Genomic DNA, 17,237 nt, shown 5'->3' on the forward strand with positions numbered 1-17,237 from the left:
CCAATACCCACATGTTAAGGAACAAATGAAAAGGGCATCAGATTACTTGTTAACTGTAACAGCAGATGACATGCAGCTCCTTCTGTTGTAACATACTGTTGCGCACTCTCACTATATGCACTACAATGGGACAAGAAATTGTAGTTCCTTACAATTAAAGGAAATAAAACCACTTAACACTGCTCATAGTGGTGACCATAAACAAGAATTAAACATAATCAATAAACAAAAGTAATAAAAAGAAGAATCATAGTGTACACCGAAGTATAATTACAGTGATGATCCACATAGACAACAAGCAATGTAGAAAAGTTAGTCCTCATTTAAACAAACAAGCTGAAACAAACAATTTCTTATGGTACTCTTTATTGATGCTCACAATGGTCTCTCTATTACAAATTATTTTTAAAAACTTATTCTGCATATAAATCAGAATTGTCATAACGTTTAGATTCCTTGGATTATTTTAAAAGCTTTCATAATTATTTTGAACCTGGTTATTTGTGTCTTCCACGAGAATTTTGATTGTAACAAATTAAGTGGTTTGCAGCTCTGTACTGGCAGTTAGCTAGCAAATATTTTATAAGGCACTGGAACATTTTACAGAGAGCACAGCAAACAGGAAAAAGACTTAAGCAACCGATAATCACATACCACAGTAGAGAACTGAATTTAATATCATACTGACACTTCTGCTGACAACACAGTGTTAACAAAAATGACTACTCATTAGTATACAATTTATATACTGTCTAATCATTTTACTTACACAGACACTGTGGTCTGCGGCTGGAATCTGCCAGTAATGTTGAAAGATTAACTGCTATTTCTGGTAAGGGTCTAACACTGGGCATTACCTACTAAATGCCTTCCATTCACACAGCAGCATATGACTGAAATTTAGTTGCTAGATCCTATATACATGCAAAAGATGATTCAGGTCAGTCTGATGAAGTCTCAGTCAAGCCATGGATGAATGGTAGTTCTTGGATAGTCAACGACAAGCATGTATTCTTTCTTTGTCCCTTTCTCATGCAGATGGAGATGGGTAGATGCACAATATGCAAGTTCCAGCCTTCTTCTTGACAGAAATTCCAACTATTTAGTCTAAGCTGTTCAGCACTGAAAGAAAATAGGAGGAAGCACTTACATTCTACTTCAACTTTTGCAGCTACAAATACATACAGTGGTACAAGTGAGAGTTTCTAGCTAAGAATCAGACAACTGAAAACTTGTGAAAATTTGCATCTGGAAAGATGAAATTTCCCAGAGCAAAACATCTGTAAAACAGCTGTCCAATACAATAATTTATCACAAAAAGTACAAGAATGAAGTTTAAAAAGTGTGTACCTATGTATGACAAATACACTACTATAATCAAAGGGGCAGTGCTGACCAATTGGATAATTTCCTCCCCTGTTCAGGAAAGAAACTACTGGGCTATGAAAATAATGCCTCATAAACTAACACACTTCAGAATAATTAATAAGAATGTAATTCTTACCACATTCTATAATGTACAATCACTTCTACTGCCATGCTCTGCAGGGAAGTGCATTCTGTTTCAACCAGAACAATACACACTTGTCACTATTTCGTACTTTACCATGATACATAGGACAAGACTATGATCTTACACTAAACTGGTTGGAGAAATTTAAAACATAACATTACATGATACAATATAATATAATATCCAAAGACAAGCATCTGTAGCATTTCTGCCCGGGCCTCCTCTGAAAATAAGCTTTGTTCTAGTCTGATTTTCCTGGTCAACAAATGTTAAATAAATAAATAATATAATATAATATAACATAATATAAGAAATAGTTTAATAGTGTAACGTGAGGTGGCAACAGCCTTTTTACTGAATGGTACTCTACTGTACTTTTTTGCATTTAAATTGAGACATTTTCAGTATACCAGGTACGTCTGTATTCTAGCCCTTGCTGGAGCTATTTAGTATCAGTGAATGGATGACTGGCCATTTTGTCATCAGAGACTGGATGACTGTAAAATAACTGCCAAATAGAAGAGGGCCCAGCACTAATCTCTCTGGCACTTTACTAGTTACAGTTTTACATTCAGAGAGGTTATCAGCAATTTTCACAACCTATGATTTGCTAGATAGCCAATGAAAATTCCAACAGATAACATAAGAGTTTACATTGTTTGCCTAATTTTTAGCAAAATCAACATGGGGATAGAGTCAAAAGCCTTGGGCAGATCAAGATAAGGAGTGTGCATTGACAGACAACTGTCCACAGCCTCTGTAACCTTTTCAGTGACAATTATTAGGTCCAGGAGCCGGGATCTGCCCTTCACAAAACCAAACTTATTTGGGTCTAAATCAGTTAACTTGTCTGAATCAACATAAATGAGGTCTGATATGATATGTTCCATGGTTTTGCATATAATGCTGGTGAAGCTGCTAGATCTATAATTGCCTGGATCTGTAGAGAGGGCACCCTTGTGTAGGGGAGTAACAGTAACTGTGTCCTGGCATAAACCCTGTGGATAAGGCTGAGGCTGAAATCTGTTACCTCTTTTAAGCAAAGGCTAAGAAGGTGCATACTTAACATTGATGAAAATGCAGCCTGGTATATTGTGGAGTCATGCTGAAGTATTAGTTTTAGTCTTTAATGGGGATTTTAAGACTTGTACCAAAGTGATTAACAGGGAAATTTAATTTTTAGGGATATTGAGGCAACACTGTAGGTAGGTGGGATAAACTTAGCACTAAATTTGTCTACCAATATGTTGGCTATATTCTTGAGATTTAAATATGCAATGTCATTATAAGTTAAGCGTATTGCATTGTTGGACATAATTCTTTAATTTCCTGATATAACTGAAGAAAGATTGTTAGTTTTCTTAAGCTTGCACTCTGCTTTAACATTCTCTAACAGTACTCTTAAGTTTGTTACTTGTATGTTTCAGTGTGATCCTGAGACAAGGAAATTGGGATTTCTTAAAACATTTCATAATCTTCTTTAGTTATACAGCTTATTAATATGGGAGTTCCACCAGAGAGCTTTATTCCTGAATTTACCATTATATTTAGGGAGGACAGGTACAGACTTTTCTATGCTCCTGTTTAGGTACTGATAAAGGTTGGAGGTGAATGTGGCATCCCTCTCAGCTGGGCCCATCTGCATGGAATTGTTGAGAATTTTGCAAAGATCTTCTATAGGCTGAATTAGGTTTGCCTTGGTGGAGTCCCTAATGATGGTCTTATTTGGAAGTGGGGTGCTACCACTAGGTTTGACAGAGAAAATGACAGACTGTGGTCAGATATATCCAGGGATGAGGAGATGTGAGCTGGAGTACAGGCAGGGGTTACACTGGTAGGTACTAAGTCAAGGATATTACAGCATCTCTAGTTAGTAGAGTTTTACATTTTGCTGTAGCACATTGGCATTAACAAAAAAATGCATGGCATATACATTTTAGAGGGGTTAAGCATGCCTATTAATGTCTGGGTAATTGAATTCCCCTATCAAGAAGTTATTTGTTTTGATATTTAACTTGTCAGTGGTGTTAAGATTATTTCCATGATCTTTGGTGATATTTATGAGGATGTGTAGCTAACAATGTGATAACAGCTGGATTTGTTAATGGTAATTTGGCTCTCCTAATGCACTAAGTGAGGGCTGTGCAGAATTTTTCAAGAGGTGATGGTACCTCTGACAAAAACAGTTACTCCACGTTAGGCACTAAACCACGCAGAGAGGGAGTGCTCTCACTGCAATAAAACCATATTTCAGTCCTACACAAATGTGAATGCATATGAGTTACAGGAGAGTCCCACGTTAAAGGCACTGTTCTTATTTAGACTACTGGTGTACTGAAAATAATCGTGTTAAATGTAAAAAAGTGCTGTAGAGATCCATTAAAAAAAACTGTTCTCTCCTCAAATACTATAAATAGTACTTCTGTTTAGACAAACTCAGTCATAAGAGACATGAGTACTTATGTGGCCATATCCCTCTCATTTGATCAACAAATGTATACCACTGTCAGGAACTCTTTCTCTCTGGCTTACTTAATTTCCAAGAGAATATCTTCAAGATCCAAAGTAGTCATCCTTCCACTTTACTCTTCTCTTATAAAGCACATCATTGAATACAGTGCTTCCTTTGGTATGTATAAATCGAAGTATATTGCTCAACTAGAAAGGCCACAAAGATACTTTACTAGGAAAATTAAAGAATTTAAATATTCAGCTATACTGACAGATTAACAAAACTCTCCTTATGATCAGTAGCCCACAGGCTGCTCCAAAGTGACCCATCTCTTACTTTTCAAGGCCATGAAAAAAATCCTATTTTATGTCCTGTTTCTATGCAGAATCAGTGGCTTTACAAAATCTACACTAGGGATCTAAATCTATACCAACAAATAAAGAAATCTCACTTGAGAGAGAGGTCCCTATTTCAATGTATTCCCAGCCCATGGAATATATATTCCACTGCAAGTCAAACAAATCACTATTTTTTACTAACTTTAATGCTTGTCTTGATGATTAGATGAGTAGATACAAACTTACACCGCGACTATCATGTATAGCCCTTGCCTGATTTGGGAGGACAGCACTATTAAATGCTTGAAAAGAGAGGCACAATTTTTCAAGTTTGTCTACTTAAAGGAATGTTTCACTAGGTATCTTATAATCCTCAAGATCATTTGCCTAGTTTTTTTCCTATATAATATAATATTAGTCCAAATAATACCTCGTAAGCAATAGCCAAGCCACAATAGAGGGCAAACAGAATAAATATTGTCTGCAGTATTGAAAAGAAGTAGGTTTTATTATATATAATATTTAAGCACTTTCGTCTGCTCAAAGATTTCTTCAGAACAACATCAAATCAATTCAAAACACATTTTAAAACAGTAAACTCCACACTATTGGTGCATTATCCAAGATCCTTCACAGACCAGCATAACAAATAAGTTTTAAATGGATCTTAAAAGTTTTTAAAAAATAAAATATAATCATGTTAAATATGTTCAAATGTCTACGTACAATGTGTAAAATATATTATTATATAAAAACATATATACTAAACACTTCTTCTAGAATCTCTAACATTATGCCCTCTCTTGTAAGTGTATACCAAGGCTTGCGAGAAAACTCTCAAACCATTGGGCATTTTGAAAAACATCTGCCAATATCAAGATATAATGTTCTGGACCTCCCATGTATCTTACTTGTACCTCATAATAAGAGATCTGGTGTAATTCGCATTCTTCTCATTACAAATATCAACCTTTACATTTTCAACTCTACTTTCATCACTTTTCTCCAATATGGGGACAACCTTTACACCCCATCCCAGCTGGACCGCCTCTGCTATTGTTTTAACTAAATTAAGAGGATAACCCCACTGAAGAAAAAATCCTGGAGTTTAACACTTTCACTCAATAAAAATGTTAATATCGGGAAGAGGTCATCCTAGCTGTTCTTATTAACTGACCCTTAATAATAATCATCTTTTAGGGGTGGATATTCACTATGATAATACAAATAAGAAATGGAAAAGTTTTCCTTCCTGTGAAATTTAAATATAAACCTGCTATTGAACAAATACTTCTGGATGTTCACATCAAGATAACTAATCTCATCCTCTCAGTATCTGTAAGTGAGCTTTAAAAAATCAGTATTACTACTGAGATATTCAACAAATTCATCCAAATTTTCCAATGAATCATTCTTTATTTAAAAATGTCATCCAAAAATCAAACATATAAAGAGGTATAACTCGTATATCCAGACTTAAAATATGTGTTCCCGCTCCCAGTAACATACAACCATATTGGCATACATAGAGGAGCATGCTGGACCCATAGTCACACCATTCAATTGCTTGTAAAACCTGTCCTCGAAGTAGAAAAAAAAATATTGGTTAAAACTAATTCCATACACTCCACAAGACATTTAAAGTCCCTACCCTTCAAGACTTCACATTCAAATAATACTTTTTCAAACCACTGCAACCCAACTTCATGAGAAATAACAGAAAATAAATCAGCAATGTCAATGGTGATTAATACGGATATGCCCTGATATAAATTCACTGTCATTTTTGCTAAAAAGTCCCATGAATCAATCAGAATATGCTTGTGGATATGTAAGAATGGTTTCAGCTTTCAATCAATATACCCTGCAAGTGGATATGTTTTGGAACCACAGCTGCAGCAATGGGTCAGTTGGGGGGGGGGGTTGAATCCCCCCCCCCTTTGCATCCTATACTCATCAGCTTTGAAGCATTAGTAGTGTATGATATAAGACATTACTTGAATACTAAGAAGAGGCGTGTATTTATTTAATTTACATTCTGATAAAAAACATATTTTGAAAGAATTGAACTTGAATAAGGATATAAGAGTTATGAAACTTAACAAGGGGGGGTGGGGAATATTATGGGCATTTGGTGTTATAGGGTCAAAATGTTGCATGTACTGAATAGTGATTCTAGATATGTGCAAGTTTCAAAAAATGAGATCAACGTGGCCTATGGGAGAACTGATTTGATTTTGAATGACAACTTTTTACATGGTAGTCTAGACAACAGCCTAGGTGCATTTCTTACAAATCCTAGACCAGTTATTTTAACTTTCTTTGGGATACCAAAGATTCACAAAATATTTACAAGATCCACCCCTTAGGCCAATAGTAGCTGCTAAACAATCAAAGACTTATCTCTCTACAGTGTTTCTGGACAGGAAATTAAAATCTATACTACGACTTTATGATCATATACAAATAGATTATTGGGATTTCTTAGCCAAGGTTTCTAGTGAAGGGCAGTTTTCCCAATGAATATTTGTTACTATAGATATCCAAGTTTGAATGGAATGGTGTGAATAAATTTTAAATGAACATGAATTTTTGTAGGTTTGGCTAGTTTGTTTCCCTTGATTAGTAGAATCATCACTTGAGAGCTGCCTTTTGTGTTTGCTTGGGTTGTCTTTGTCTAGTGTTTAGATTTGTTTGATGATCTGAAACATTTGAGTGTGACGGGCATGAGGGGAAATAAGAAATCAGGAAGGGGCAAGTACTTTTTCATTGCACTGTAGGTGTGTATTGGGCTAATGTCCCTGGAGCTTTTACAAGCATAGCCTATAGAAGTGCCCTGGCATCGTGCCACCCAACGTTAGTTCCCACTGCCTCTATCAATTAGAGCCACTGCAGTGATCCCTGGGGTGAACTTTCTATTTCCCATCAACTCATCAAGATGCCTCTTGAAGTGGGCCAATAAGGTGCTCTGCTTGACATGTGTGGGAGGTCTATTCAGGGCATGGGCAGTCTCTGGGTTATGAACTTGTCCCTCCAGCATGTTCTGTTGATTGTGGTAATGAGGGTGAGGTCTCTGGAGCATGTGTTGTGGAGGGATTTGGATTTCTTTAGATGTAGCACTTCTAACAGAGCTGGGTCAGTCATGGCTTTGTATGTCAAGCAGAAGATCGCCACTTAGTAGATTATGTGAGACAGAAAATAGCTGGAGTTTTTTGAGTCTGTCCATGTAGGGCATGTGTTTAAGGCCTAGGATCCTCTTCGTGAGGTACTTTTTGTGGCCTTTCTAGCTGTTGCATGTGTCTAGTGAGACACATGCCAAATGGGACATCATACTTGATGATTGGCCTGATACACTTAAATGTTTCAGGTCATCAAACAAGTTTGAATGTTGGACAGGGATAATCCAGGTAAGCACAAAATGCAGTTTTGGGTGGTGATTTTGTTTATTAAGGAAAATAAACTATCCAAACCTATGTAGCCCAGATACAGATTTGCTATATCCAGGATTGTTTGTAAGCTTCTGAGCCCCCCAAGCCTTTCTGTGTTGGAGGGAAGCATTCTAGCTTATCAGTGGAAGTGGTAAGCACTAGGTAGCCTATCTACCACAAGATCCAGGTACAGATTCTTAGTTTTAGCGCTTGAATTTGCTTATTCGTGCTCAGCACTTGTTCAGAACTTGTTGTTAGCACTAAATAAGCTACAAATTTCTACAACACTCAACCTTCCTCTTTACCTAGAGGAAAACAGTTTTTGTACTTACTTTCCACACTTGCTTAGAGAAAAATGGCTCTAATACTCACTTTCCTCACTTATCTAGAAGAAAGTAGTTTTTTTATTCAGGCATGTCCAAGGGTCAAGCTCCCAGTGTTCTCTCCTGTCTATCTGATGAATCTGGGCATCTTGGGGCAGTGTGGCAATTACCTCATATGCACGGACAGCCCTCTCTTCCTGCCACCCGGCACCACAACTTGTGAGAGATGCACTTGTCTGGCCAGGCTGGAGGTGAAGCCCTCTCCAACCAAGACTGAACTTGACAGTCAAGAGGAGAAGGTAAACACTTGCAACACACCCCACTCATCACATAGTCCCACTAAACCTACATCACAAAAAATCCACACAGAAACACAAAAACATTTGCGGAGGCTCTCAGTAATAATCTGCTCAAGCAGCAGAGACCTCCAAAGCAGAAACGCAAGCAACCTCACACAACTCAAATGACACATGGCCCACAGACTCAGTGTGCCAATAAACTACAGCCCATAAGGCAGGGCAGCATGCCCACTGCACTAGTACTAGATGGCTCTGTGGTTGTCCCACTCCCCTTGCGGAACGGGGAGAAGGTTACTGTTAGCTGCCTGTCAGGTGCCGGGATCCGTCGCGTGATCCGCTCACTCGGGTTACTCCACAAGTACAAATATGACTCTGTCATTGTCCATGTTGGTGTGGGCAGCCTGAGATGTACCTCCCTGGACTGCATGAAAGGAGACCTGGAGGGGCTCTCTGACCTTGTGACCCAGGCAGGTGTGACCATGGCCCTGGGTAGTGCCCTGCCATCGCCCAGAGTGATACCGCAGTACAGAGACAAGACGATTGACTTCAACAATTGGCTAAGCTTTTGGTGTCATTTTAGGGGGATCCAGTGTCTGTCTGTCTGGGGTGGCATGGTTGGCGGACCGTGATGCTTTGCCGGAGGTGGCCTGCATCTGTCTTCCCCTGGGATTCTGGATGCTCGCTGGGGGGTCTTGCCGGCCCTGTAGTGCCTTTTTTAGGCAAGGTTCAAATGACAAATTCACCACCATAACAGGAACAGGAAATCAAAACCTGAGGGTGATGCTGCTCAATGCTAGAGGTCTAGGTCTTGGGATGCACTCACTTGAGGCACTCCTTAGGGTGGAGAGCATCGATATCTGTGCTGTGACTGAGACCTGATTCGGGGCTGTAGAAAGTACCCCTGCTTTGCCGCGCTGTGGCTCATGCCACATTTTTCAGCCATCTAACCTGGACCGGAGCACCAAGGGCGGAGGTGTCCATATTCATTGGGGATATCCACATCTCCAGGCTGGTTGCACAGCATAACGCATCCGAGGTTATCCAAGTGCAACTAACTGGGCAAAACTGCAATCCAAATTGTAGCTTGCTGCAGATCCCCCACCATGCCCCAGGATTCCCACTCCTGTTTTCTTGATATACTGGAAAATATTAGGGTTCAACCAGACACCCTGGTAATAGGCGGTTTCGGCTGCCCCACCATTAGCTGGGAGAGCTGCTTATGTACCAAAGTTTTCACTCAACCCTTTCTGGAATTCGTGGGTTCCACTGCCCTGGATCGGCTTATCCACGCCCCCACTGGGGGAAGCAATGTCCTAGACCTAGTCATTGCCAGCATGAGTGACTGGTGTTCTGCACCTGGAGTCGGCTCCTCGTTGGTCAGATCCAACCATAAGCTGGTCGCCCTGGCTGTCCACATCCCACCCTCACCCACCATTAAGGAGACCACGGTAAAAGGTTTCTACAAAGCCGACTTCGTGCTTCTTGGGACAGAGGTGGCGGACTTCATGACACCCATGCAGATGGACAATACAGTTACAACTGCTGAATCCTACACAGATACACTCTATAGGCACTTACACGAATGCATGGATTGTGCTATCCCAAACAGAACCAGGACGTTGTCCTCCGGAGAGGGGGAGGCCAGTCTGGTGGTATCCTGCCATGGATGGGCTCTACAACAGAGGGAAGAGGCTGTTGTGGGGGAGAGTGGGGTCCCTTGAGTGGAGGAGCTCCCTGGTCGGCCTCACTAAGAAGCTGAGATCTGTTATAGTATCCTCCAAAGCTAGCTACGAAAACAAAATCACTACTGATTCCAGGGGCAACCACAAGGCATTCTATAGCTGTGTCAAGAATCTCAATGGCAACACCCAGATCTGCTCTGAGTTACAGCCCAATGGCAGGAAAATTGCAGAACCAACTGAAATTGGCAGCATCCTGGCAGATAGGCTCGGTACTAGCTTTGCCCCCCTCTCACCGCCTAAGGGGCCCATATCTATTAAAGGAAGAATGCAGAGTCCCTGTAATCACATCTATGCAGGTAAAAGCTGCACTCTCTAAAAAAAAAAAAAAAAAACACAGCATCCATGTGGACTGGACAACATCCCAGGCTGCGTTTTACATGAACTTTAGAATGAACTGGCTCCCCACCTAAGCACCATGTTCATTTATAGTCTCACGTTAGGCTTTGTGCCTACTGCGTGGCACATGGCAACAGTTATCCCGCTTCACAGAGGGGGGGGCCACTGCTGATCCTGGGAACTGTTGCCCTATTGGCCTGGTGACCATGGTCTGCGAGGCCATAGAACGTATCATCATGGAGCTCATAAGCGGGGACGTTGGTAACCTCCGAGCTCTGGACCCCACCCAGTTTGGGTTTGTGGGGGGAGGATCGTGCCTTCTGAACCTGGTTGACTTCTTTGAGGCGGTCACCGGGGCCGAGGACGGGGGTAGGGTGGTTCATGCAGCCTATCTTGACCTCGCCAAGGCTTTCAATGCCATCCCCCATTCTGGAATTATGGCTAAACTCACTAAACTAGCTATAAATCCCTGTGTCGCATGATGGGTTGACAACTGGCTCACTGACAGAACCCACACTGTGAAGGTTGCGGACTACAAACCAGTGAGAAGTGGAGTAACACAGGGTTCAGTCCTGGGACCGCTCCTGTTTGGTATCTGCTTCTGTGAGGTACAGGCTTGCACTGAGGGCCTCTGACTGGCGGGGTTTGCAGATGGCTGCAAGCTGGGAGCCATGGTCAGGTCCCTGGATGATGTGGACATCCTACGGAGGGTCCTCACTAACACAGATGCCTGGTGTCGGAGGCAAGGCCTCAGGCTCGGTGCCGGGGGGTGCGTTGTTGTCCCCTTTGGTAAAAACTCTGTACCCATGAACTACCACATAAACGGCAGTCTACATAAAACCGGATGTGTGATAAGAGACCTTGGGACCCAGGTGGGCAGTGGTCTCTCCTTTGATAGTCGCATCACCGCGGTAGTCGGGAGGTCCTTCTGTGTGGCACACCTCATCACAAAAGGGTTCTCATCCAGGAAAAAAGAGGTAATTGTTCCCTCTACTCGGCACTCATTAGACCCATTATAGAGTACAATGCCCCTTTTGGAATGCACCTCACAAGACATCTGCAGCAGCTGGAATGGTCGCAAAAGTACCTCACAAAGAGGATTACTGGCCTCAAACAGATGCCCTATACTGATCGTCTCAAAAAACTCCAGCTTTACTCTGTAGCATATCACCTACTCTGAGGAGATCTCTGCCTAACACATAAAGCTATGTTAAACCCAGAGCTGTTGGGCATGCTACACCTAAAGAAATCCCAATCCCTCCAAGCTACACTCTCTAGGGACCTAAACTTTGTCATCACAATAAGCAGGACATGCTGGAGGGATAGACTCCAGTCCCAGAGACTTCCTGTACTCTGGAACAAGCTACCCATCTATATCAAGCAAAGTTCCTCATTAGCACTCTTCAAGAAGAATCTTTGAGTAGATGGGAAATACGAAATACACCCAGGGGATCACTTCTTGGGCTCTGCTTGACAGGGGCACAGGAAATTAACTTTCTTGGGTGGCGTAAGCCAGTGAAATTTGTTGGCTAGGCTTACATAGGCCTTTGGGCCAATAGCCTAGTACCTACCTATGAACCTATGACCACAAATGAACTTAAATGGTTATGGAATGTTTGGAACTTGTTTTGGACAATACCTATGTCTACTTTGAAGGGGAACATATTAAGCAAACGAGGGGGGCGGTTGCTATGGGACAGGTCTGTGCCCCAACTCTTTGTAAACTTGGTTTTATTACACTGGGAAAAGTGTTTTGTGTTTAATTCACCTTTTTATATATATCTTTATCTATATATATATATATATATATATATATATATATATTTATATATATATATACACACACACACACACACACAGACATATATATATATATATATATATATATATATATATATATATATATATATATATATATAAATGCCACCACCAAATTATTAAGGTTTACTCATAGTATTACATTACAGGAAGTACATTATTTGGATGTCAAGTTGACCAAAGTTCTAGAGGCAACAACTTAAAATCATCTTTGTACAGGAAAGAAAATTTACCAATTCATATATATTTTTTTCATAGCAACTATCCTCTTCATCAAAATTGTAAAGGGTCAGATGGTATAAGTTGCCGATATGATGTCCAATTTCAGTGATTTAGTAAAAAAGCTAGAATGTGTGGCTAAACTGTTTTAAGAAAGAGGATACCCCAAACAACTAGTTACCAACTTGAACAAAGAAATATAAGAAGGATGGGGTACCAAATTTATTCCCTTTCTAGGTACGAAATGGAGGGATGAAAATTGCATCAACTCAAAATACGATGCATGTCTTATGAATAAAACAGAAGCAAATTCCAAAAGATCCATGACATTAACATACAATCATGATATGGTGGAAATACAACAATTATTCAAAAATAATGGGGAATTTTTTCTATGTTGTCCAACAGTTCGGCAATTTTTTTCAACCCCCTCTTATATAGTTATAAAAGGGGAAGTAACATTAAAAACCTTCTCAAAAACAGTGTTGATAGAGAAAGATTAGGACTTGGGTATAACAAAGTAGGTACTTACAAATGCAGTATGTGCCATCAGTGTAACTTTATGGTACAGAGCACTGATATTAAGCTCCCTACGATTAGCATTCCAATTACTGTTAATAACTACTTTAATTGTCTCGGAAAAGGTGTGGTTTACCTTGCCTATTGTAAGGTGTGTTTCTCATTTTAGGTTGGGAAGACAGAGACAGCCCTAAAAGCAAGGGTTTATGAGCATTACTACCAGATAACTAGAGAACTGGCAACTAAAGCACTATCTATATCAGCAGTGAAAAACATGTACGAAAAATGCATTCCCGTTTTAGGTATCATAACAAGTAAAATAAAACCCTAGGGGTGGACAGTAGGAGACTTTACTCGAATATTGAGAATATGGCAATTACACCTTAATGCAAGTCTACCCCCAGGACTTAATGGACAGCTGTCGCTATGTCCAGTTTTGAAAATGCGTGCAGCCAAGCTATAACAACTTTTTTTGCACAGTAATTTTTTTATAGCAAAAAATAATACACTGAATCACAAGATGATGACAGGAACATTGTCAATAAAAATTAATGATGCATTTTGCCAAAAGCTTTTAAAATGTAACAAGTTTTGCTTTACAAAATAATACACAAGTATTAATTTTACTTGGAGTTTATTTTAACAAGTTGATAAGTGTGAGAAAATTTGTTTTATTGAGATTTACTTAAATAGGAAGTGATGTAATCCAATGTACTTGTGTCTCCTGTCAATGAAATTTACAAAATGCACTGTTTAGTGTACTGAATCATTCTGATGAAATCTTTAATGAAGATGAAAGCACTCAACAAATTCCGTGTTTCATAAAATTAACACAGTTGTGTTGGTTTGAAATCCTTCTGTGAACCATTTCCGAAGTATTGTTTGTGGACACATTAAACATCCCAATTACTGGACAAACTTTGAAAAGTTATAAGTATTTTAACTGTTTAAATTGGGGGGGGGGGTGATGTATTTGGTGATTGGTAAGATATGCTCATTATTCTATGTATGCAAAACTGAAACAGGCCTGAAGAAGAGAATTTACGAGCACACAAATGACATTAGTAATAAAGTAGAAACCAATGCTTTATACAAGCACTTGTTGGAATGTATGAACATCAGGTTTATTTTTTGAGTTTAGTACAAGTAGACCGTGATCCAAGGGTGAACAAGGGAAAACATTTTTTAGAATACTGTGAATTACTTTGCCAACTGACACTGAATGCCAGTAGCCTTCCAAGTTTTCATGTCAAACCTTAGCTGTGTTAAAATTAAGAGCAGCTAAGCTTTGACATGAAATTTTGTGTCCCAGGGAATCAACTTTTAATATTTTACCAACTTTCCTATTTTTATAAACTAACAAATTAAAATTAAAATTTGTAATATTTGTGGGTTTGTGTTTGGTATACGTGTTTTCATATAATAACACATTTTACACATTGTATGTATACATTTGAACATATTAAACATGATTTTATATATATATATATATATATATATATATATATATTTTTTTTTTTTTTTAATTTTTCTTAAGATCCATTTAAAATGTATTTGTTATGCTGGTCTGTGAAGGATATGATGTTAAGGCAGGATCTTAAATAATACACCAAAAGGTTTGCATTTACTCTTTTAAAAGGTGTACTGAATTGATTTGATGTTGTTCTGAAGAACTCCCTGAGCAGATGAAAGTGCTTAACATATTACATACAATACAATCTACTTATTTTCAACACTACAGGCAATATTTATCAGGTTCACTGTGCATTGAGGGTTGGATACTGGTTACCAGGTATTGTTTGGTTTACTGGTTTTTCATTACCTCAGGTTTTGACCACATTTCTTTTTGTTTTTTAATAAAATAAAATATTATATAATATAATACAATATAATATAATATAAGGATGCAGTTCCCTTGTCACTCTGAAAAGAATAAAGTACATCAGAAAATAAAATGATATCTTACAACAGAGATGCCTCTCTTCAACAACTGATAATTTGCATTTATGTATGTGTTTCTTTTCCATGACTACTGCTAGCAGTCTTCAAGCCATTAAAGATATTGAGTAATTAGATGTGGATGAACTTTAAGTCTAGAAAGCAGTGTGAAGAAGAAAAAAGGGATAACTGAACAGTTACAGTATCAGCTGATTTTCAAGATGATCCATTGCAGTAAATTTAATACCCAAATACTTTATGTATGCCTTCTTAGGTAACTTATTTTTACATATATTGAGCTTCCACTCTCAGGATGCCACATCCACGTGACCCACACAAACAGTATTTGTGCCAAGGCTAAGAGACATGGCACCGTGAAATTCCGAATTCTTTATCTTCACATTCTATTTGAAAAAGGATTGTCACTATAAGAAAACACACTTATTGATATGACTATAATACTATAAATTTGAGCTCCTGTTGCTCTGGTACCCTGCCTACTTTCATTTTTTCTAGCCTTTTTCTTCACCTTCAAACACTTCCATTACTTCAATGTGGTCTCTTACTATCTTTTGACTTTCTATCCTACCAAGTTTTCTCTACACTCTTTTTAAAATGCTGCACTTTATGATCTCCCAAAGCTTATTCATCTCTGTTGTGCTCCATTTCCCTATGTTGTTCCTTAAGGCTTCATCTGTTTCACCACTGTCTCTACCCATTCCATGTAGTCCAAGGCTAGTATTTCTGTTTCACATCTTCCTTCCTTGATCTTTATTGCAAAATTACAGTTGTGCAAAAACTTACTATAACAAGAGATGTTCTGCTTATAACTGTTGCAGTATTTATAGCTGTCCACTGATGTCTGTCCAGGAACCAAAGCTATACTTTCCGTAGGATGTATGTCCAGTGATGACCTCAGCTTGTTGGTGTAGGGGTATATAACTGGATTTACATGTAAGATACTCAGACTATCTCCAGCTAGTGGCCTAAAGACACCTAAGAAAGGAGACTGGTCTGCGAAGAGGGGTGAAATTTGAACAGAGAAGTAACCCTCCCTAAAAAGTGATGTAATAAACTGGGAAAGTGTGTGTGTGTGTGTGTGTGTGTGTGTATGTGTGTGTGTGTGTGTGTGTGTGTGTGTGTGTGTGTGTAAGAATGAGAAGAGTAGGGGAGATAAGGAGAGAGGGAAGGAATACTACAACTATGATCAACAGGTTATCTACTGTTATAGTAAATTCTTACACAACTGTACTATGTCCCGACTAAAATAACTGTTGCAATATTCATAACAGATGGGTGATTCCAGGAGGTGTAGAGAGAAGAAGGGTGGAAGGTTAAAGTGAGGCTGTAGAATCTAGGAGGCCAAACAGAACTGTTTTGCCAAAGGTCACCCTGGACTTACAGAAGGCATCGACCTTACAGTATTTAGTGAAGGTGTGGACAGAAGACCAGTTGGCAGCTTCTAAAATGGATCTGGTATCCAACTCCTTGTAGAAGGCACCAGATGACACCACTGCTCCAGTGGAATGTGCTTTCAAGCAGGATTGCAAATGTCTTCCATAGTGTGAATAGCAGAAGGAGAGAGCCTTTGAAATTCAGGATGCAATAGTTTGTTTAGAAACTGGTTGCCCCAACTTGGAGTTCATGAAGAAGCTAAAGAGTTGATCTGTTTTCCTGATATCCCTAGTTTTTCCAGGTAAAACCTCAATTGCCAGTGAATGTATAACAAGTGTAAGATTTATTCCCCCTGTTTTGGGGACTGGAAAAGAAAGTTGACAGGTTGATGGCCTGTTTGAGGGTCAACTCATTAACTACTTAGGCATGAAGTAAGGATTGACCCTAAGGCGTACCCCTATCTTTATGGAAGATGAGAAAAGGGAGAATGGCCACAACAGCATGAAGTTCAGCAACTCTGTGACCTGAGTTGAGGGCCAGAAGAAGAATTGTTTTCCATGTGCAGAATTTTGGGATGGCAGAAGATGCTGGCTCAAAATGAGGAAAAGTAAGTTTTTCAACACAACATTTAGGTCCCACTGTAGGATGACAGGCTTCCTTGGAGGTTTAAGGTGCAAAATGCCTCTCAGGAAAAGCTTGACTTTTGCCCTGGACGTGAGATGGGGCTTGAAGGGAAAGCATGCACTGATAGCAGATAACTGGGCTTTAATGGATGAACAGGCCAAATCAGAGTGTAATAGCTCACACAGGTACTGAAGTACCATGGGAATGTCTGACAAAAGGGGTTGCAGTCTGTATTTATGATACCAAGTGGAGAATATTTTGCACTTGGCCATGTATGACTTCCTGGTACTGGG

The 17,237-nt window shown here is 39.3% G+C and overlaps 1 protein-coding gene across 2 annotated transcripts in view; it reads right to left on the reverse strand.

The window, feature by feature from the left end:
- Positions 1-349: 349 nt before the first annotated feature.
- The window catches only part of RPH3AL (rabphilin 3A like (without C2 domains)), a 2,297,739-nt gene continuing 2,280,851 nt past the window's right edge, over positions 350-17,237 (reverse strand). For both annotated transcript variants that reach the window (XM_044054286.1, XM_044054287.1), the window contains exon 8: positions 350-1,122. In XM_044054286.1, coding sequence (XP_043910221.1) covers positions 1,103-1,122 — 20 coding nt within the window. In that variant the 3' untranslated portion in view covers positions 350-1,102. The remainder of the gene's footprint in view (positions 1,123-17,237) is intronic.

Source organism: Protopterus annectens, chromosome 13.part0 (genome assembly GCF_019279795.1).
Source record: "Protopterus annectens isolate FY-2018-M chromosome 13.part0, PAN1.0, whole genome shotgun sequence".
In the NCBI taxonomy this organism is placed as follows: Eukaryota; Metazoa; Chordata; order Ceratodontiformes; family Protopteridae; genus Protopterus; species Protopterus annectens.